The sequence below is a fragment of the Hyla sarda genome, chromosome 3 (assembly GCF_029499605.1).
Source record: "Hyla sarda isolate aHylSar1 chromosome 3, aHylSar1.hap1, whole genome shotgun sequence".
Taxonomy (NCBI): domain Eukaryota; kingdom Metazoa; phylum Chordata; class Amphibia; order Anura; family Hylidae; genus Hyla; species Hyla sarda.
Genome location: NC_079191.1, coordinates 87695408 through 87717915, shown reverse-complemented (window position 1 = coordinate 87717915; position 22508 = coordinate 87695408). Strand labels below are relative to the sequence as shown.

Genomic DNA, 22508 nt, shown 5'->3' with positions numbered 1-22508 from the left:
CTATACCCGCTAGTGGAGGGATTGTGCTCAGAGTCTGCCATCATCAAAGAAAAGGCACTGGAGCTACAAGCAAGGGGCTGGAAACCAGAAAAGCTGTGAAAAGAAAATTTAAATAAATAAAGAGATATGATATAAAATTGGTGTGTATATATACACACACACATATACACATAGAACTTAAAAACAATATAAAATGCCACCACTTATGAATAATCATTTCACCTCCCTCCGGCTCTCCCTCTGCCCTCCGCTCCTAACTGATCTTCACTGCGCATGTCAGGAAACGGCACATGCGCAGTGAAGACCAGTTTGGAGTGGCGGGGAGAGGGAAAGCCGGAGGGAGGGGGGGGGAATGAATACTCATAAGCGGGAGGTGCTATAGAGGGGCGGCACTGATGTCACAGTGCCACTAGGATCCTGAAAACCCCACCCGTGCCAGTTACAGCCACATTTGAATGTATAGAAAAACTAAGATTATGGGCGAACGGCCGGACAAGGTAGGGATCGTACGAATCAGCGTCCCCCGCACTATCAGTCAGTACCTGTGGTTAGTGCGGGAGTGAACATGCAACAGTTTTCCTTTAATATAAGTGCAATGACTACATATATGAAGCGTGTAAAATAAGAAATGTATAGAACATATATAGGAGCATTCTAAGCTTATGTAGATAGTAGCTATATAGAGGCTACAGAATTACAGTAGCTACAAGTGACTGTTGTACACACATCAGTCACCACACGGTCAGCAAATCAAATCTATGGCATCACTCCATGACAGAATATTATACCAAGATGAATACTGAACAGGAGTCCCCCCTATTCTTCAGATATAGGAAATACAAGTGACAATCGTTAACACAATTGGGGATTTAAGTGATGCAATCGTTAGCACTAGTCCATCTGCCAAACCACACACAACCGGAACAATATATATACAGTATATATTTTATATCTTGCACTGTATATATCTAACAGTACTAAATTTGACAGGAGCTCCTATGAGGAAAAGAGCAAAAGACATAATACGTAACGATAAGGTTACCGGGTATCTTTTCAGGACACACAGCAGCACCTGGGATGGTCTCTCAGGGCTTTAATCTTGGCTTGCACCCCCCTGGGCCGGGTGGAGACTGCTTACTACTTCATGACATCTGGTGTCCTCGGTTCCCACCAACCACTTTTACTTCCTGTCCCCAAATGCTTTTATGATCTCTTGCTGTCAATCAAGTAGACCCCGTGGTACGGACTTCTTAACCAATGGGTATAAATGGCCTCCATAGGACAGAGAAAGGCCCCCCATGACAGCACTGTGCAAATTCCCCCCGCAGATGGTGCTATGCCGCACCCATCTACAGGAAAATTACCAGTGACCACACAGATATAATTGAGACATGGGACCTCTACCAGTATGTCAACAAGTGTCATATTTTGGCTTTGGTAGACGATAGTGGCAACCTGGTCTCATTTACCATGAGAATTGGCTGTAACCTTTAGATTGTTTGGGAACTTTCTCTTTATCGGCCTTTTGTTATTGTAGAAATGGGAATATGCTGGAATTGATGTCAGCATATTCCAGGTTACACAATGTTATGTTTTTTTTTTTTTTTTTTTAAAGTGAACTCTGAATGAGCAGTTTAAACTTCATAAAGAGATGACTTGTCCGAGAGCAAGGAGACTAGCATGTCAGATTCTCCAGCTGCGAGTAAGCAATCCTTTTTTCAGCTTTCACTGTGAAATTCCTTATCTTACTCTTAGCAAAATGTACAGGACCAAGGACAACTCGCTCAAAATATTTAAACAAGAAATCATGTCTTGAAAAGAAATAGATACTCATACTCAAGTGTATCATGATGAGGTAAAGAGCGGAATGACTTAAGGGACAGGGGTGTGGAAATAAATTTAAAAAACAACCCTACTTGTCCAAGGGACTAAAAGCGGAACACAATCTACTTGTCCCTCAAGAAAATAATTTCAACCAAAATAGTACGTAAATAAGGTCTTTATTAGTTTCTGCCCTTTCGTTTTTCCTCCTCGTCCTATAATAGCCATAACTCTTATTTTTCCATCTACAGACCCATATGAGGCTTGTTTTTTGCGGGGCCAAGTATACTTTGTAATGACACCTTTCATTTTTCCATAACTTATCCTCTGAAACAAAAAAAAATAAAAAAAAAATTGTGAGGTGAAATTGAAAAAATGCTAATTTTTTTTTCCGCCATTCACCTTGTGGTCAAACTTCCATATTATTTTGATACTTTAGGTCAGCCTGATTACACAGATACCAAAATTTGTTTAGTTTCCGTCATGTTTTAATAATTAAATTTTGTTTACTTTAAAATTTTTAAAAGAAATTCCTGACCCCTATAAAAAAAAAAAATTTCTTCATACTGGGCAAATTTTTTGGGGTGTAATATGCTGTTTGTATCTTACGGGATATAAAATGTTCTTTTTTAATAGTTCCGACAATTACGCACACGCCAATACAAAATATGTTTATTTTTATTATAATTACATATTTTTATATGGAAAAGGGGGTTGATATCAACTTTTAATATGGAAGGGGTTAATGGGCATTTTTTAACTTTTTTTTTTAAATACACTATTTTAGGAGGAATCATTTAGATTCCTCATACAGATCAAAGCAGTTCTCAAGGCAGGCTCAATCAAATGCAGATCTATGCGGGCAGCCATGAATGCAAAGGTAAGCCCTCCGGCTACCCCCACAGGGGATCTCCACCCGCGATTGGGGAGATGACGTCATGAGCTCCCAGCACCGACTCCAGCGTTCAAAACAGTTTGTTCCAAACGCTGAGAAGCAGAGTACCCCTTTAAAGCACATTTGCCCCATAAGAGATCAGTATTATAATTGGCACATGGGCCCAGAAGCTACAAGTTACACCTTTGTTGTTAGGCCTCTGTGTACGATGGTAAATGAACCATGGTTTGTTGAAACCATCATATGTTGAGGGATCTGTGCAATGTAAAGTATAGGCAGTTATACTCACCTCTCCCCACCGCTCCGGACCAGTCACTGCTGCCCTGGAGGTCGCCCTCCATCGCTGTTTCCGCGTCCACGGGGTGTCCCCGATGCTCCAGAATGTCTCTGCTTCCCAGTGATCCTCACTCTCAGTTGCCGCCATCCCGTCACTACGCACGTCGCTCCTATTGGATGACGGGATGGCGTGCACAACGACGTGATGACGACGAAGGAGAGCGCCGGCGATGCAGGGGACCCCGAAGAGGACACTCCGGAGCCCCGAGCACAGGTAAGAGACCATCACCGGAGCACACGGGGCACCATAAACGGCTATCCGGCGGCAGCAGAAGCAGTCTGCGCTGCCGGATAGCCGTTAATGCGATAGCCTCAGAGGCCATCGCATGTTGAAATTATCATATGTCGGGGCTATCGTAGGTCGGGGGGGGGGGGGGGGTCACTGTAATATATATAAAATATATTATATATATAAAAAAAAAAAAATATAAATATATATATATATATATATAAAATATATATATATAAAATATATATATAAAATATATATATATAAAATATATATATAAAATATATATATAAAATATATATATAAAATATATATATAAAATATATATATAAAATATATATATAAAATATATATATAAAATATATATATAAAATATATATATATATATATATATATAAAATATATATATATATATATATATATATAAATATAAATATATATATATATATATATATATATATATATATATATATATATATATATATATATATATATATTATATATATATATATATATATATATATATATATATATATATATATATATTTTTTTTTTTTATAAATAGGACCCTGTGTTAAGATATACCACCGTTTGACTATGCATTAGGAAACATACTCTGTGAAAAGCTCTCCATATATATCTTTGATGGAAGCCACAATATGTCAAACAGGGCCAAAGAGACATGATAATATGGCCTTATCACCTTGTAGAACTAAAAGATCTGCATACCGAAATCAAACATATCTATTTCACATGTGAAAGTCCCAGAACAAAATGTCATTGTTGATGAAGGTCTTGGAAACTGGAATTGAGACATAAGTTAACCAGCACAAAAAACAGCATGACAAGTGTCAACTGCAGCTGTGAGCCGGAAATGTGTTCTGTGCCATGACTACTGAAAGGGACAATACATTTTCTATAGCAATCAACAGGTAGCTTGAAGGTGGCATCCTGCCAGAATACATTATAATCCTGAAATTCAGCAAGACATCCCGGTTGTGTCCCTTATATGTGGATTAGGCGAGATGCTCTTCAACAGGGTCATATTTTATCATGAAGCAGAAATCAAGGGAATACAAATGTGCAAAACTGTTCTATCAGAAAGCGGGTTATAAGATACCAGGACTACACAGGCTAAGCATCTTACATAGTTAACCTATTTCCACATGCTCAAGATATCCTGTACATTATGGTCTACCACAATGTCTCCGCTTTAATTTATCCATTTTCTAATTTTCTATTTTTGAGCAGTGAGTAGATTTTATCAGTAGTGTGAGGAGGCTGCCATCATTCCAAAGAGCAGCAAGTAACTAAAGATGTGAATATACATATACAAAACAACATAATCAGTTTGCTCCTTTTTTCTGCCTAAATTAAAAGCCTTCAAACTCATGATAAACAGTCTGTATATATAACCTGGAAATACACATGAATACCGTATTTATCGGCGTATAACACGCACTTTTTAGGCTAAAAATTTTAGCCTAAAGTCTGTGTGCGTGTTATACGCCGATACACCCCCAGGAAAGGCAGGGGGAGAGAGGCCGTCGCTGCCCGCTTCTCTCCCCCTGCCTTTCCTGGGGTCTAGAGCGCTGCTGTCGGCCCTTTTCACCCCCTGGTTATCGGCGCCGCTGCCCGTTCTGTCCCCCTGACTATCGGTGCCGGCGCCGATAGCTAGGGGGAGAGAAGCGGCGCCGACAGCCAGGGGGAGAGAAGGGGCAGCGGCACCCATTGCCGGCGCCGCTGCCCCGTTGCCTCCCCCCATCCCCGGTGGCATAATTACCTGAGTCGGGTCCGCGCTGCTCCAGGCCTCCGTCGTGCGTCCCCGGCGTCATTGCTATGCACTGAACGGCGCGGCGCATGACGTCAGAGCGCCGCTCTGTGCATAGCAACGACGCTGGGGACGCACGACGAGGCCTGGAGCAGCGCGGACCCGACTCAGGTAATTATGCCACCGGGGATGGGGGAGGCAAAGGGGCAGCGGCCACGCACCCTCATTTTATCATGGATATTTGGGTAAAAAACTTTTATTACCCAAATATCCTTGGTAAAATGAGGGTGCGTGTTATAGGCCGGTGCGTGGTATACCCCGATAAATACGGTATATACTTCTACATTTAGGCCAGGTTCAATCTATAGAATTTTCGTCTGGAATTCCACTTAGGCTATGTTTACTGTACATTCAATGGGATTCCGCTGTCCCATTCACACAGGGGATTTTCCGCATTACTTCATGGAAATTCTGCAAACATATAAGACCAGTCTTCTATTTTGCAGAATTTTGCAGCGGAATCCTACTGAAGTCAATGGGGCCTGAATTTTGGTGGAACTCTGTATTCTGAGAATGCAGAATTCTGGTGGAATTTGTGCAGAATTTCTGTGATTACGTTCAGCAAGCTTTGCAAAATAGAGTTTGTGCGGAATTGCAGAAGTCCCACCTAGAGATGAGCGAAGTTACAGTAATTCGATTCGTCACGAACTTCTCGGCTCTGCAGTTGCTGACTTTAGCCTACATTAATTAGTTCAGCTTTCAGGTTCTCCGGTGGGCTGGAAAAGGTGGATACAGTTCTGGGAGACTCTCTCCTAGGACTGCATCCACCTTTTCCAGCCCACCGGAGAACCTGAGAGCTGAACTAATTTATGCAGGCTAAAGTCAGCAACTGCAGAGCCGAGAAGTTCGTGACAAATCGAATTACTGTAACTTTGCTCATCTCTAGTCCCACCATCTAAACATAGCCTTCGGAATTACAGTCAGAAATTCTGTTGCAGCCACATAAATTCCACTGCCAAAATAATGAGCTCACTCATTCTTTAGGTGCAATCACACTGAATAAGTTGCCATTTTTGGGTACTGTCCGCGTGGTCCCCGCTTTGAACGCACTCAATCTCCAGACGAAATGTCTCCATCTAGAAATTCCATAGTTTGAACCTAGACTTAGGGTCAAACTAAAGTAACTTCCTGCCTACTGCCAGGCAATGTAGCTAGTCACATGTTACGAATATGCATGTACAGGGTGGGCCATTTATAATGTGGTGGTGCACCATCTTGATATGGGTGTCAGGTCCGAGCATTCCGAGATGAACAGTTTCCTGGAAAGTGGATTGGTCGTCGTGGGCCAGTTGAATGGCCCCCAAGGTCTCCCGATCTGACCCCCTTAGACTTATCTTTGGGGTCATCTGAAGGCAATTGTCTATGCTGTGAAGATACGAGATGTGCAGCACCTGAAACTACGGATACTGGAAGCCTGTGCTAGCATTTCTCCTGCAGTGTTGCTATCAGTGTGTGAAGAGTGGGAGAAGAGGGTTGCATTGACAATCCAACACAATGGGCGGCACATTGAACACATTTTATAAGTAGTCAGAAACTTGTAAATAACTCATGAAAGAATAAAGTTACGTTAAAACCAAGCACATCATTCTTTTTCTTGTGAAATTCCCAATAAGTCTGATGTGTCACATGACCCTCTTCCTATTGAAAAAAAACAAAAGTTGGATTCAAAATGGCTGCCATGGTCACCACTCATCTTGAAAAGTTTCCCCCCCCCCCTCACATATACTAATGTGCCACAAACAGCAAGTTAATATCACCAACCATTTCCATTTTATTAAGGTGTATCCATATAAATGGCACCCTGTATAACCACATTGACATAAACCACATGCACCAACATGAGTATGCTTAAAATGGTCCTCTTCTGATCCCTTATAAAAACTTTTGAATTTTTCCGCATACAGGGCTATATGAGGGCAAATTTTTTTGCACCGTGATCTGTCATTTTTATCGGTACCATTTTTTATTTTGATAGGACATCTTGGTAGCTTTTTATAAAAAAATGTTATGGTATATGAAGTGATTGAAAATGCACCGTTTTGTTTTTTACGTGAACGCCATCAATCGCTAACCTTATATTTTAATAGTTACATTATTTTATTTAAAAAAAAAAAAATAATAATAAATGGGAAAGAGGGGGTGGGGGATTCAAACTTTTACCACGGCTTACCAGAGCCTCAGAGCATCGATCGGACAGCGAGGAGGCAGGTAAGGGCCCTCTTGTCATTCACTCAGCTGATCAGGCAGGACCAGAACTTTCGCTGCGGTTGTCCCGATCAGCTGCCCTGAGCTAACCGCCACCATTAACCCCAAATTTTAGATGAAAGGATCAACTTTGATCGCTGTCTAAAGGGTTAATGCAGGGCATCGGCCGATCGGCGATACCCGACATTAACTGTGGGTCCTGGCTGCTAAAAGCAATCGGAACCCACCGGGTATGAAGCATGCTCAGCTCGTACAGGTACGCCCTTGGTACTTAAGTACCAGGATGCAAGTGCCAATGGTCAAGACCGTCAACAAGAGAAGAAAAATATAAAAAAAAAAATTAAAGACCCTTTTTCTTCTAATAACAGATTGTCCTTTTAAAAATAAATAAAACCTGTCTTCACCTTCATGCTGCTGCTTGAATCACAATTCATTGTGGTAGTACCCGGTGGCTTCTCCCTGCCTTGACCGTCTGAATTGATAGATCCATCTCTATACCCCAACAGGAAGAGGTCTATCAGTCATGACTAGTGGAGCACAGAGAAGCTATTGGGGACTTCCAGATGACTCGTGGCCCGGGCAGGATAAAACTAGTGACAGGCTCCATTTAACAAACTGTTATTGTGAAAACATGTAATGGTGCCAATATTGAATTTTTGGGGGTTTCCCTGGAGTATAATAAAAAATTGGAGAGTCTTTCAGGTCTGAATAAGGGCTTACATAAAGCAAAAGTAATCCAACTTTGTTGCCCCCCCCACCCCCCCCCCCCCCCCCCCCCCCCCCCACCACACACACACACACACACACACACACACACGTTTGTCTCCACCCCAACAACATTTTTGGTTTTACAACTTTCCATCCTCTACCTTTTTGGTCTATGTTCTTTTCCATTTTCATTAGAATCCATAGCTTCAACTCGAAGTTCATTACTGCTGGAGTCATTGCATGTCTCCATGTCCTCTTGTGTTACAGCAGGATCTGCAAAATCTTCTATGGAATTCTGCACCTGCAAGTCTTCAGTCTAGTGGGATTAAGGTACCAACTGGTAGAATTGACTCAATTGGGCTATAGTGTTCCTGTATTATTGGGTCTACAATGTGAAATGAGATACAACTTCTTCACTTGAACGTTAAGGCATTCTTCATCTTCACATGCTAATACGTTTACAGAATGCGATAAAGGTGGGCTTACAGAGTCATTGGACCCTTGCATGCTAGACATTACATTTTGTGAAAGTGGCCCATGACTGTTCTTGTAATCCTGTGAAGAGAGGTCTCCCTGTGTATAGTTCGTATAGTTCTGTGTATGCCTTCTGGGAAACATGTCAATAGACCAAGTGGGTCATGTTCACTTTGTAATGGGAGTTTTTGCTCTAGATAGGCATTTCAAAATAAAGGCTTCATAAGGCTCAGACAACAAAAACACCTAAATATAAAAAAGTAAAAAGGGAAAAAAAAGAGTAATGTGTTTATTAGGTCTATGCTACAAAAGGCAATGTTTACCTGTATACAAAAACAGTTTAACAAAAAAATAAAAATTTTATATATATATATATATATATATATATATATATATATATATATATATATATATATATATATATATATATATTTTAGAGATGAGCGAACTTACAGTAAATTCGATTTGTCATAAACTTCTCAGCTCGGCAGCCCACCGGAGCACCTGAAGGCTGAACTAATTTACGCAGGAAAAGTCATCAACTGCCGAGCCGAGAAGTTCGTGACAAATCGAATTTACTGTAAGTTCGCTTATCGCTAATATAAATAATAATAATTATTATGTATGTATATTTATATATATTTATATTTTTTTGGGGGGCGAACCTAAACTAAAAATATTCCTGCGTGTACAAAAACGTGACCAAGCCACATTGCTGTATTTCTCTAACATCACTACTAGTCATCTCTTCATTTCCTAATGCTTTACACCTTGGTATTACTCAAACTAGGGCTGGGCAGTATACCGGTTCATACCGAATACCGAATTTTTGGGGCTGCACGATATGAATTTTCCCCCATACCGCAATACCGGTTGGGCCCCTCCCCCTCGGGAATGTATTATCAGCGCAGCGTGGTCCCCACATCAGAACAGCGCTGGCGGGTCACATGATTTGGGGGGGGGGGTGAGAAAATAGAGCTATATACCGTGGAACCGCCGTAAGTAAAAAAAAAAATACTGTGATACACATATTTGGTCATACCACCCAGCCCTAACTCAAACCCACAGTTTGTATTTGTGATTGTTTTAATGTGAAACTATCAGGTCTCTTGACCTGACTGTTTTAGTTAAAACTTTCACCCTTCATGAAATTACAATTTTGAAGTATGTCTTCTTAAAGGGGTACTCTGGCCCTAAGACATCTTATTATCTATTCAAAGGATCGGGGATAAGATGTCTGACCGTGGGGATCCCAGCGCTGGGGACCCCTGCAATCTTACATGCAGTACCCACCTGTCTCAGCTGCAAGCACACCCCCTCCCATAGACTTGCATTGAGGGGGCGAGGCAAGACATCATAAGGGGGCGGAGTCGTGACTTCACGATAATCTGGCAGCGTGGTCGTGAGGCTTCAGACACAGAGTCTACAGTGCTGCATGCAGCTGAGACAGGTGGGCGCTGCATGAGAGATTGTGGGGGTCTTCGGCGGCGGGACCCCCACGATCAGTCATCCTATCCCCTATACTTTGGATAGGGGATAAGATATCTTAGGAACGGAGTACCCCTTTAAATGGGATCTGTCAGATATAAAAACTTTTTACATGTTGTACATCTTGGCAAAACAACAGTTTTTCTAATATAATTCTTTAAAAGTGTTATTAAAGAAAACTGCCTTTAAAAATCCCACCACTAGGGGTTCCCATACCTCCTGGGACACTGATAAGTCCCACAGCAGCATGAGTGTGTCCAAGGGTCATGGACACAAGGTGACTGATTGACAAGGCGGGAGGAGGAAAGGAGGAACACAGCAAACATGTGCCTCCAGCTGTGGCAAAACTTTAACTCCAAGCATGATTGGACAGTCAAAGGATGTCTGAACATGCTGGGAGTTCTAGTTTTGCAAAAGCTGTAGGCACGCAGCTGAGGGCAACACTGCTGCAAGAAAGTTATCCAAACACTATACCTCCAACTATTCCAAAACTACAAGTCCCAGCATTACAGGACTGGCAAAGGAGGATACACATGAATGACATAGCAACAGATAAAAAATGTTTGCATACAAAAACAGCACTAAACCTTTGCACCTATTTAGGAAGATGTAAGTTATACTCTCACCATATTGTCTTTGGTGGTAGAGTACAGGCAATCTCCAATAATCATTGTTTGTGTGTGTGTGTGTGTGTGTATGTATGTATGTATAGCATAAAACCAGAGAGGAAGGGCTGCCAGGCTCCCAAGAGCAGAGAGTCTGCAGAGTGATAGAAGGGAAGGAGTCATCACAGTGCAAGCAAGATAGGACATGCCCCCTCCCCCTGGAAAGATGATAGACAGTAGGCAGATGCAATATGATATTTGTTTAGTGAAATCTGGGTTAAAGAGACATAATAATTACATGTACATGATCAGGATGAGGTACTGAGTAACATTTAAAAGCTGTTTTAAATTTTTGTAGGATCTGACAGGTACCCTTTCAAATACTGTTGTATTACTGCACACAGTATTACATTGTCCTTCAAGGTCTGACAGTGTGAGGCTGCGCTACTGAAACACCCTTGAAAATTTGACAAGAGGGAATGGTAACTCAGTTGGCAATTTATTCACAATTTCTAGGAGGAATAACAAAATGCAGAGCTTTAAGAAAAGAACATCCAAAATAGTGATTTCATGGAGTATGCCAAGTATATAATAAAAACAGACCTGTCAGGAGGAGCTGGCAGGGACACTTTAAAACTTCAAAAGTTGGGGGAGACCAGTGTTACTATCAATTAAAGAAAAAAAAAAAAACTGTGGCTGTGTCAAACATACATGGCATTAGTTTTGATCAGCAGATCAGAGACAACTATCGATCTCTAAAAGAAAAAGAAAGCAGGGAGAAGCGCTCAGCTAAATCGCTTAACTCCCTGCCATCACCTCACTGTAGGAGACTGATTCTATAGAAAGTCTATGGAGCCCATCTCTGACAAGGAGAGAAGAGTTTACCTGAGCGCTTCTCCCTGTTCATTCCAATGATCACTGGTGGTCTCAGCACCAAGACCCCAATCAATCAAAATGTTTGTCATGTCTCATGACGAAGGGCGTACAGGTACTTAAAGGAGTATTCCGGTAGAAATGATTATTATTTATATAATTTTTTTTAATCAACTGGTGCCAGAAAGTTAAACAGATTTCTAAATTACTTCTATTAAAAATTCTTAATCTTTCCAGAACTTATTAGCGGTGTCAGCAGAGAGCACTGTGGTCAGACAAAAGAAATCCAAAAAGAAAAAGAATTTCCTCTGTAGTATACAGTAGCTAATAAGTACTGGAAGGATTAAGATTTTTTTTTTTTATTAAAGTAATTAACAAATCTGTTTAACTTTCTGGCAACGATTTAAAAAAAAATATAAAAATAAAAAAAATATAAAAAAGTTTACTACCGGAGTACCCCTTTAACCCCTTAAGGACTCAGCCCATTTGGACCTTAAGGACTAAAACAATTTTATTTTTACGTTTTGTTTTTTCCTCCTCCCCTTCAAAAAATCATAACTCTTATATTTTCATCCACAGACTAGTATGAGGGCTTGTTTTTTGCGCGACCAGTTGTCCGTTGTAATGCCATCACTCACTTTACCATAAAATGTATGGCGCAACCAAAAAAATACTATTTGTGTGGGGAAATTAAAAAGAAAACCGCAATTTAGCAAATTTTGGAAGGTTTTGTTTTCACGCCGTACAATTTATGGTAAAAATGATGTGTTCTTTATTCTCTGGGTCAATACGATTAAAATTATACCCATGATTATACACTTTTCTATTACTGTTGCGCAAAAAAAAAAGAAGAAAATAAACGCAAACTTTTTAACCAAATTAGTACGTTTAAAATCCCCCTATTTTAACCCCTTAAGGACCAAGGACGTACCGGTACGTCCTTGGTCCTGCTCTTCTGATATAACGCGGGGTTACACAGTAACCCCGCGTCATATCACGGCGGTCCCGGCGTCATAGTGAAGCCGGGACCCGCCTCTAATAGCGCGCAGCGCCGATCGCGGCGCCGCGCGCTATTAACCCTTTAGCCGCGCGCTCAGAGCTGAGCCGCGCGGCTAAAAGTGAAAGTGAAAGTTCCCGACTAGCTCAGTCGAGCTGTTCGGGATAGCCGCGGCTAATCGCGGCATCCCGAACAGCTTGCAGGACAGCGGGAGGGCCCCTACCTGCCTCCTCGCTGTCCGATCGCCGAATGACTGCTCAGTGCCTGAGATCCAGGCATGAGCAGTCATGCGGCAGAATCGTTGATCACTGGTTTCTTATGAGAAACCAGTGATCAACATAGAAGATCAGTGTGTGCAGTGTTATAGGTCCCTATGGGACCTATAACACTGCAAAAAAAAAAGTGAAAAAAAAAAAGTTAATAAAGATCATTTAACTCCTCCCCTATTAAAAGTTTGAATCACCCCCCTTTTCCAATAAAAAAAAAAAACACAGTGTAAATAAAAATAAAAATAAACATATGTGGTATCACCGCGTGCGGAAATGTCCGAATTATAAAAATATATCATTAATTAAACCGCTCGGTCAATGGCGTGCGCGCAAAAAAATTCCAAAGTCCAAAATAGTGCATTTTTGGTCACTTTTTATATCATTTAAAAATGAATAAAAAGTGATCAATAAGTCCTATCAATGCAAAAATGGTACCGTTAAAAACTTCAGATCACGGCGCAAAAAATTAGCACTCATACCGCCCCATACACGGAAAAATAAAAAAGTTATGGGGGTCAGAAGATGACAATTTTAAACGTATTAATTTTCCTGCATGTAGTTATGATTTTTTCCAGAAGTCCGACAAAATCAAACCTATATAAGTAGGGTATCATTTTAATCGTATGGACCTACAGAATACATATCAGGTGTCATTTTTACCGAAAAATGTACTACGTAGCAACGGAAGCCCCCAAAAGTTACAAAACAGCGTTTTTTTCTTTCAATTTTGTCGCACAATGATTTTTTTTATCGCTTCACCATAGATTTTTGGCCAAAATTAATGACGTCATTACAAAGTAGAATTGGTGGCGCAAAAAATAAGCCATCAAATGGATTTTTAGGTGTAAATTTGAAAGAGTTATGATTTTTTAAAGGCAAGGAGCAAAAAACGAAAATGCAAAAACGGAAAAAACCCCGGTCCTTAAGGGGTTAAAGACCTCTAACTTTCATTTTTCCATATAAGCAGTGGTATGAGGGCTCATTTTTTGCGCCGTGATCTGTACTTTTTATTGATACCATATTTGCTTATACAAAACTTTTATTAAATTTTTTTGGAATAAAATGTTATAAAAAAGCAGCTATTTTGGACTTAAAAAAAAAAAAAAATTATTATTTTTCTTTTACGTTCACACTGTTCACCGTAGGGGATCATTTACATTTTAATTTAATAGTTCGGATATTTACGCACTCGGCGATACCAAATATGTATATAAAATATTTTTTTTTTAATTTTTACTCTTTTTGGGGGTAAAATAGGGAAAATGGGACAATTTACGTTTTTATTGGGGGAGGGAGTTTTTCACATTTTTTTTTTTACTTAATTTTTTTACTTTTATTCTTACAATTTAATAGTGCCCATAGGGGACTATTTAAAGCAATCACTCGATTGCTAATCCTGTTCAGTGCTATGTATAGGACATAGCACTGATTAGGTTATCGGTCATCTTCTGCTCTGGTCTGCGGGAAGGCAGATCAGAGCAGAAAACTCCCGGAAGACAGCGGAGGCAGGTGAGGGGGACCTCCATCTGCCGTGTAGGATGATCGGATCGCCGCGGCAGCGCTGCGGGCGATCCGATCATCCTGTTAAGTGACCGCGATGCTGCAGATGCCGTGATCGGTATTGATCACGGCATCTGAGGGGTTAATCGCGGACATCCACGGGATCGCGGATGTCCGCCATTACCAGCGGGTCCCTGGCTGCGATCCACAGCCGGGACCTGCCGCGCATGATGCTGGCATCGCTCCGATGCCCGCGGTTATGCTCAGGACGTAAATGTACGTCCTGGTGCGTTAAGTACCACGTCACCAGGACATACATTTACGTCCTCCATCGTTAAGGGGTTAAGGACCGAGGGCGTACCGGTACACCCTGGTCACGTGACCGGGTTTAAACCGTTCTTACAAGCGGAGAACGCTTCAAACCCGGTGGGTCCTGGTTGCTGTGAGCAGCCAGGACCCACGGTTAATGCCAGGTACCGCCAATTGGGCAGATGCCTGGCTTTAAGTCTTTAGACAGAGCAATCAAAGTTAATCGCGGCATCTAAAGTGTGGGGTTAACGGTATCGGTAGCTCAGGGATGCTGATCGTGACATCCACAGCAAAATCAGGAGTCCCGATCAGCTGAGTGGAGGGCCCTTACCTGCCTCCTAGCCATCAGATCACTCCTCTGCTGCTCCCAGCCAGCCATGCAGGCTGGAGCAGCAGAGCACCGATGACATTGATCAATGCTATGCTATGGCATAGCATTGAACAGTGTAAGCAATCTGCATATTGCATTGTATAGCTCCCTATGGGAACAAAATGGGAAAAAATTTTTATATGTATATATATATTAATATATATATATATATATATATATATATGCGGTCAAAGAGTCCCATCAAAGTAATACTATAGGGGTTATAGATGACAATTTTAAACATAATTTTGGTGCAAAGTAGTAAAATAGACCCAAAAGTTACAAAATGGCGGGGGGGGGGGGGGGGGGGTAGGTTAAATTTCACCCCACAAATATACAGTGGGGATCAAAAGTTTGGGCACCCCAGGTAAAAAATTTATATTAATATGCATAAAGAAGCCAAGGAAAGATGGAAAAATCTCCAAAAAGGCATCAAATTACAGATTAGACAGACATTCTTATAACATGTCAACAAAAGTTAGATTTTATTTCCATCATTTACACTTTCTAAATAACAGAAAACAAAAAAAATGGCATCTGCAAAAGTTTGGGCACCCTGCAGAATTTATAACATGCACTGCCCCCTTTGCAAAGCTGAGACCTACCAGTGTCATGGATTGTTCTCAATCATCTGGGAAGACCAGGTGATGTCAATTCTCAAAGGTTTTAAATGCCCAGAATCATCTGACCTTGCCTCAACAATCAGCAGCATGGGTTCTTCTAAGCAGTTGTCTAGAACTCTGAAACTGAAAATAGTTGATGCTCACAAAGCTGGAGAAGGCTATAAGAAGATGGTAAAAAGTTTTCAGATGTCAATATCCTCTGTTCGGAATGTAATTAAGAAATGTCAGTCATCAGGAAAAGTGGAAGAACAAGAAAAATAGACAGAACAGCTTGCAGGATTGTGAGAAAAACAATTCAAAACCCACGTTTGACTGCACAATCACTCCAGAAAGATCTGGCAGATACTGGAGTTGTGGTACACTATTCCACTATAAAGAGATACTTCTACAAATATAGTCTTCATGGAAGAGTCATCAGAAGAAAACCTCTTCTACTCATTACAAAAATCAGCATTTGAACTTTGCAAATGAACATATAGACAAGCCTGATGCATTTTGGAAACAAGTTCTGTGGACCGATGAGGTTAAAATTGAACTTTTTGGCCGGAATGAGCAAAGGTACGTTTGGAGAAGAAGGGGAACAGAATTTAGTGAAAAGAATTTAGTGGATCAATCATGCTTTGGGGTTGTATTGCAGCCAATGGCACAGGGAACATCTCATGGGTAGAAGGAAAAATGGATTCAATAAAATTTCAGCAAATTTTGGATGCTTACTTGATGCCATCTGTGAAAAAGCTGCAGTTAAAGAGAGGTTGGCTTCTACAAATGGATAATGATCCTAAACACACCTCGAAATCCACGGGGGATTACATCAAGAGGCGTAAACTGAAGGTTTTGCCATGGCCTTCACAATCTCATGACCTCAACATAATTTAAAATCTATGGATAGACCTTAAAAGAGCAGTGCGTGACAGACAGTCCAGAAATCTCAAAGAACTGGAAGACTTTTGTAAGGAAGAATGGGCAAAGCTACCTCAAACAAGAATTGAAAGACTCTTGGCTGGCTACAAAAAGCATTAACAAGCTGTGATACTTGCCAAAGGGGGCAGTACAAGATATTAACTCTGCAGGGTGTCCAAACTTTTGCAGACGCCATTTTTTTTGTTTTCTGTTATTTTAAAGTGTAAATGATGGAAATAAAATCTAACTTTTGTTGACATATTCTAAGAATGTCTAATCTGTAATTTGATGCCTTTTGGAGATTTTTCCATCTTTCCTTGGCTTCTTTATGCACATTAATACAAATTTTTACCTAGGGTGCCCAAACGTTTGATCCCCACTGTATATTGCTTTGGTTTTGCTGTAGATTATGTTATAAAATAAGTGATGTCATTACAAAAAGTACAATTGGTGACGCAAAAAAACAATCCCTTATATGGGTCTGTAGGTGCAAAAGAGTTATTTTTAGAAGGAGAGGAGTTAAAAAAAAATAAAAAAATAAAAAACACATAAGAAGAAGTGCAAAAATGTATATAGACCTGGTCCTTAAGGTCAAATGGGCTTCGTTCTAAAGGGGTTAACCTGGGGCATGCAGCTACTCTTTGGAAATTGTGCAGTGATGTAGAGATTTTCAAACATTAAAAGTAGCAAATAACACAAAAGTAGCAAGTAACTTAAAACAGGTTGATAACATGCAAGTTGTTCTAGTAACTTTAGGAGTACAAAAAAAAATTAAAAATTAAACAATCAAAACTAAAAGCGTATCTACCAGATCCGACCAAACAAAACAAAACACACACTGTTAATTACTCGGTACCTAATCCTGATCCTGTACATCTAATTTTTTAATGTCTCTTATCACCCATATTTCACTAGAAAATAGCATATTACAGCTGCTCAATGTCTTTTTTATCTTGTCAAAGGGAGGAGGAGTGTCCCTTTTTTGCCTGCACTGATGACTCCTCCCCCTCACTCACTCTGCTGGCTCACTGCTCTAGGAGCATGGCAGCCCTACTCTGTAACCCTTTCCTCTCTGGTTTCATGCTGCACACACAATGATTATTGGAGATTACCTGTTCTCTACCACCAAAAACAATATGGTGAGTGTTTAACTTACAAATTCTTATGTCATTTGAGTGTGTGTGTCATCCTAAGGCAGTGCTGTAATGCTGGGACTTGTAGTCTTGGAATATTTGGAGGTAGTGCTGGGCAGTATACCAGTTCATACTGAATACCGTCATGTTTTTTCTGTACGATAGGAATTTTTCCTATACTGTTCGGGCCCCTTCCCCACCTTCGAATGAATGAATTATCAGCCGCAGAGGCTGTCCCCACATCGGGAAACTAATCATAAGTGACCCCAGGGCGCTGCTCCCCCCTGTCCCCCTTAAAAGAATGAGTTGCATGCCGCGGCGCTAGAAATGATTAATAAATTACATCTGTACTGATGAATTTTACATATTCCTGTGCCTGGGCTGAAAAACAAACAAAATAAACTTTGACTCACCTTCCTACATTCCCTCGTAGCTCTGGTATCAGCCTCACGGTTCTCGGCTGCGATCCTCATGCTAGTTCCTGGGGACAGGAACGTCCCAGAGCCATCAGCCTATCACTGGCCGCAGCGATGTCCTGCCTCGGCCAGTAACAGGCTGAGTGCACGGTCATGTAATGAGCTGGTCGTGGAACCGCCATAACTTACAAAAATACCGTGATATGCATTTTTTGGTCATACCACCAGCACTAGTTGGAGGTACAGTGTTTGGATAACTCTTTTACAGCAGTATTGCCTTCAGCTGTGTACCTACAGCTTTTGCTTAACTACAACTCCCAGCATAACCAGACATCATTTGACTGTCCAGGCATGCTTGGAGTTGTAGTTTTGCAACACCCGGAGTCACATGTTTGGTAAAACTGTGTTACAGCAGTGTTGCTCTAGGCTGTGTTCCTCCTTCAGCCGTCTCGTATCCATGTCCCTCGGACACGCCTATACTGCTGTGGGACTCCATGTCCCAGGAGGTATGGGGACCCCTAGTGGTGGGATTTTCAAAGGCAGTTTTTTTTTTCTTCAAATGTGATTTTTTTTTTTTTATAGAAGTATATTAGAAAAACTTTTGCCAAGATGTACAATATATAAAAAGTTTATATCTGACAGTGCCCAATACATGAACAAAACTAAATATGCAAATACTAAATATGAAAATATTTTAAAAGATGTCCCCCCTAAATATTTGTTCCCTAAAAACAACATAACTGAGTAAGGGCTGTCTAGTATTGCAGTTGATCACCATTCACTGGAATGAAGATAAAACACATTACCAGGCACTGCCTATGCACAGCAATCTCGTTGCCTAATAGAGGAGTTTTGTCTCCTCATGGAAACAACCCTATTAGAGCATATGGACTTCCAAGCTTACCAAGTCTGATATGTAATGACAGAAAAAATAAAAAATAAAAAAACACTGACACAAATGAATGAAACCCCTCCATCCAGGTCAACTAGGAGAACCACATATGTAGCCATTCCTTTACCAGAGTTGCTCCACCACCATTTCAAAAATGTACATGTAGATAGAGACACAAAGTCACCAATATACTAAAAACCAACAGACATCACACATACTGTCTAGTAGCATGACAACCCCTACTAACCTGCTACAAATAAATAATAATTAAAAAATAAATAAAAAATAAAAAAAAGGTACTAAAATGATTCAATGTTACCGGTAACCATACTCTACATACTTCCCCACAGGGCCACTATGAAATATACACAATGCCATTGTAACTATCACAAACCATTACAGCTTTCTACATCAGGGATTAAGATCTATACTAAAAACAATGTGGATTTCTACAATGCATGAACAAGTTTAAGTCCCACAAATACCCCTAGAATCTGCAATAAAAGCCAGCATCTTACTCTACCGAATTCCAGAAAATGTTAACTACAGAACACCATCTCTCCAAGCTCGTGGCTCGACATGACCCGGAATATAACAGCTGTTGTGTAAGCAGTAGCCGGCAACCTACATCTGGGTCCTGCCATCGCTCATCTCTAACAGAAACAGCTCACCAGTAGCCTCACCCCCTCCCAGACAAACACGTTATATAAACCCTGCTCCTATCTAGGCTACAGACCCATGTGACTGAGCGCACTAACGCCAGATCCCTTCTAATCACACAAATTCTCTCCCGGCGGGGAGCCATCTAGCCAAATTCTCAGCAGCCTGACCACCCTTTTTAACCCTTGCAGCAGAACTATGTTAAGAGGCCTGTATATATGTTCAGGAATGTTCGTGCACTTCTTATAGGGGGAAGAAGAATTTGAAAATCTAGATATTTCTTTCAAAGGAAGGATTCAAGCCTGCTCTGTACTGATGAGTGGCAAATACCCCCAAAACAGGCAGACTGGGTTACAATCTTCCCTAAATGGTTTAAATTCTCCTCAAGGAGAACAGATACCCCTGACCTCTCTCATATAAGATAAGCCCTGACAGAGAGCAAATTAGATATTTGTGTCACATAGGTTACTAAATCTGTGGTCATAAATAAGAGATGCAGGAGAACCAACACACTGTCCACTAGTTCATGCAGTTAGTACACAAACTGAAATGGTATATTTACACTGAGTAAGTTCCGTAATCTGTGATAATAATGATAATTCTTTGTTTATATAGCACACACAGATTCTGCAGCCCTGTACACTCCGATTGGTCCCTGTACCCACTGGAGCTCATAATCTATATTATGGTAAAGGGGTTATTTGGGGGCAGGAAAATTATAACCTCTCCTGGATGCTCTACTCCCACCACTTCATGTCATCCTGGAAGTAAAACTTAAGATTGGTACAATGTTGACAAGACAGGGAAGTGTAAGTGGAACGCCAGATAACCCCTTTAAAATCTCATCCACTTACTTGCTTAAAAGGGGTACTCCGCTGCCCCATCATTCGGAACATTTTGTTCCAAACGCTGGGTGCCAGCGGAGGAGGTCGTGACGTCACGACCACGCCCCTCATGACGTCACACCATGCCCCCCTCAATGCAAGTCTATGGGAGGGGGTGTGGCGACCATCACGCCCCCTCCCACAGACTTGCATTGAGGGAGCATGGTATGATGTCACAAGGGGCATGGTTGTGACATCACAACCCCCGCTGCCAGCACCCAGTGTTCTAAACGAACGCTGGGTGCTGCCCAGAGATTGTGGGGTTCCCAGCTGCGGGACTTCTGCGATCAGACATCTTATCCCCTGTCCTTTGGAGATAAGATGTCTAGGGACGGAGTACCCCTTTAAGGCACTTGTATGGATGTGGCACTAAGCCTCTGTATATGAACCTCCAGTGTTTGGGTTTGCTTGTACGCTGTGCTCAGCATTCAGCTGAAAAGGACATATGGGAGCAGGGATTATAGCAGGGTTCAATACTTGAGGAGTGAACCAGACTATCCTTGTCTAAAGGTTTATAAGCATTTTTGATATATTATGTGTTTTGGTTTTTTTTTGCCCTTTTTCTTCTGCACTTTATGGATTTGAATGCTGGATCAAAGAGACAGCAAAAAACACATACCGTAACTTTTGAGACTGCTGTGAATGGCACGCAACACAAAGAAAAGACAAAAATCTATCCAATTATACAGTTGATCCTTATCCAAGACTGGTGCCATAATAACCCTGAGGCTACAAGACAGGTCACATTCACACAATATGTGTTTTCTGTCATCCTTATTACAGCTACTATTCCTGGCCAAAACTTAACGCAACATAACTCCCTAAAAATGCCTTCAGTTTGGGTCCTCAGACCTGCAGCTAAAATACAGCTGCATGCAGAAATGCACGTGCACTACACTGGTGTGAAAACTGCAGCATCGTGTCACTGGCCTACACCTATCCAAGTAGAGAGGGTCAGAGATTTTACAGCACAGAAACCCCTTCTAAATGGAGAAAACCCTTGCAGATCCAGCCTGTATGACAGCAGACACGAGTGATGAAAGGTCTTCTTTAATGCCCTGCTTAGCACAAAGCGTTTCAGAAATCTAAAGCCATGTGTATTACCTGAACTGTAAAATAGGTCAGTCACCAGGAAAACGTAAAGGAGTACAGCGCCTTGTATCCCTTGTATTCAAGAGCGCAATACCGTAATGTGTCTTTTTTTTCTTTTTACCAAGTACACAAGATGAGTAAATAGAAAATCATCAAGAGCAATGCTACTGTTCATACTGGAGGATTCTCGTGAAGATGATACCTACGAATAAGCATCACTGCAAAGGATATACACCCGGCCTTTTTACTTCATAGCAAATACACTAATCACAGATACAACAAAAAACTAATATTTGTTTAAAGGGCATGTCCAACAGCGGGAGATAGTTTATAAAAAAAAAAAAAAAAAAAAAAAAAGAAGGGAGGAGGAGATTGTTTTTTAAAAGGCAAAAAACACACAAACAGCAGTACTCACCTTACCATTCCCGCATTCCGACAATACACTGCAGGGTCAGGGCAAGGTATTCTGGTGCCCTAGTAAGATACATGGGACCCACCGCCCCTAATGACTTGCCTTCACACACCCACACAACCCCTTCCTCTGCTTTCCGACAAGAGCAGCACAGTATAGAGTCTACAGCTGGGGGAAGGGATAGTGCCACTCGCCAAAAACGGTGAAGGCAGGACACCGTTGTGACCAGTGACTTCATGTTTACAGCTCCAGCTAGCTCCGTGAAGCAGACTGTTAGAGGATCTAGCCAGAAACCCGATACCGGACCCTATGAAGGAGCGGAGTGCTTATTTTTATTAGGCAGCCTGGGAACAATAAAAAAAATATATAATACATTCCACTGATCAAGCCATTTTATCAATCAATTAATGTTTAAAAAACTCCTTCTAGATAAAAATACAACACTGATATCAACAAAAGATGTTGGTTGTTCCCAGTCCGCTGTGTGTAAAATTTGGTGCAAGTGTAAAACAAGAGGGGATGGTTCAGCATAGGTGGTATTGTAGTGCTAGCCAAGGGATGGACAACTCGTACTCATGAGCAGCAG

The 22508-nt window shown here is 41.1% G+C and overlaps 1 protein-coding gene across 4 annotated transcripts in view; it reads right to left on the bottom strand.

The window, feature by feature from the left end:
- Window positions 1–22508, bottom strand: part of PER2 (period circadian regulator 2) — an 82691-nt gene that overhangs the window by 45271 nt on the left and 14912 nt on the right. For 2 of the 4 annotated variants that reach the window (XM_056564545.1, XM_056564546.1), the window contains exons 2-3: window positions 8187–8745; window positions 1–93 (exon numbers count right to left, since the gene is read on the bottom strand). In XM_056564545.1, coding sequence (XP_056420520.1) covers window positions 1–93; window positions 8187–8275 — 182 coding nt within the window. In that variant the 5' untranslated portion in view covers window positions 8276–8745. The remainder of the gene's footprint in view (window positions 94–8186; window positions 8746–22508) is intronic. The other 2 variants (XM_056564547.1, XM_056564548.1) reach the window with 1 other exon arrangement.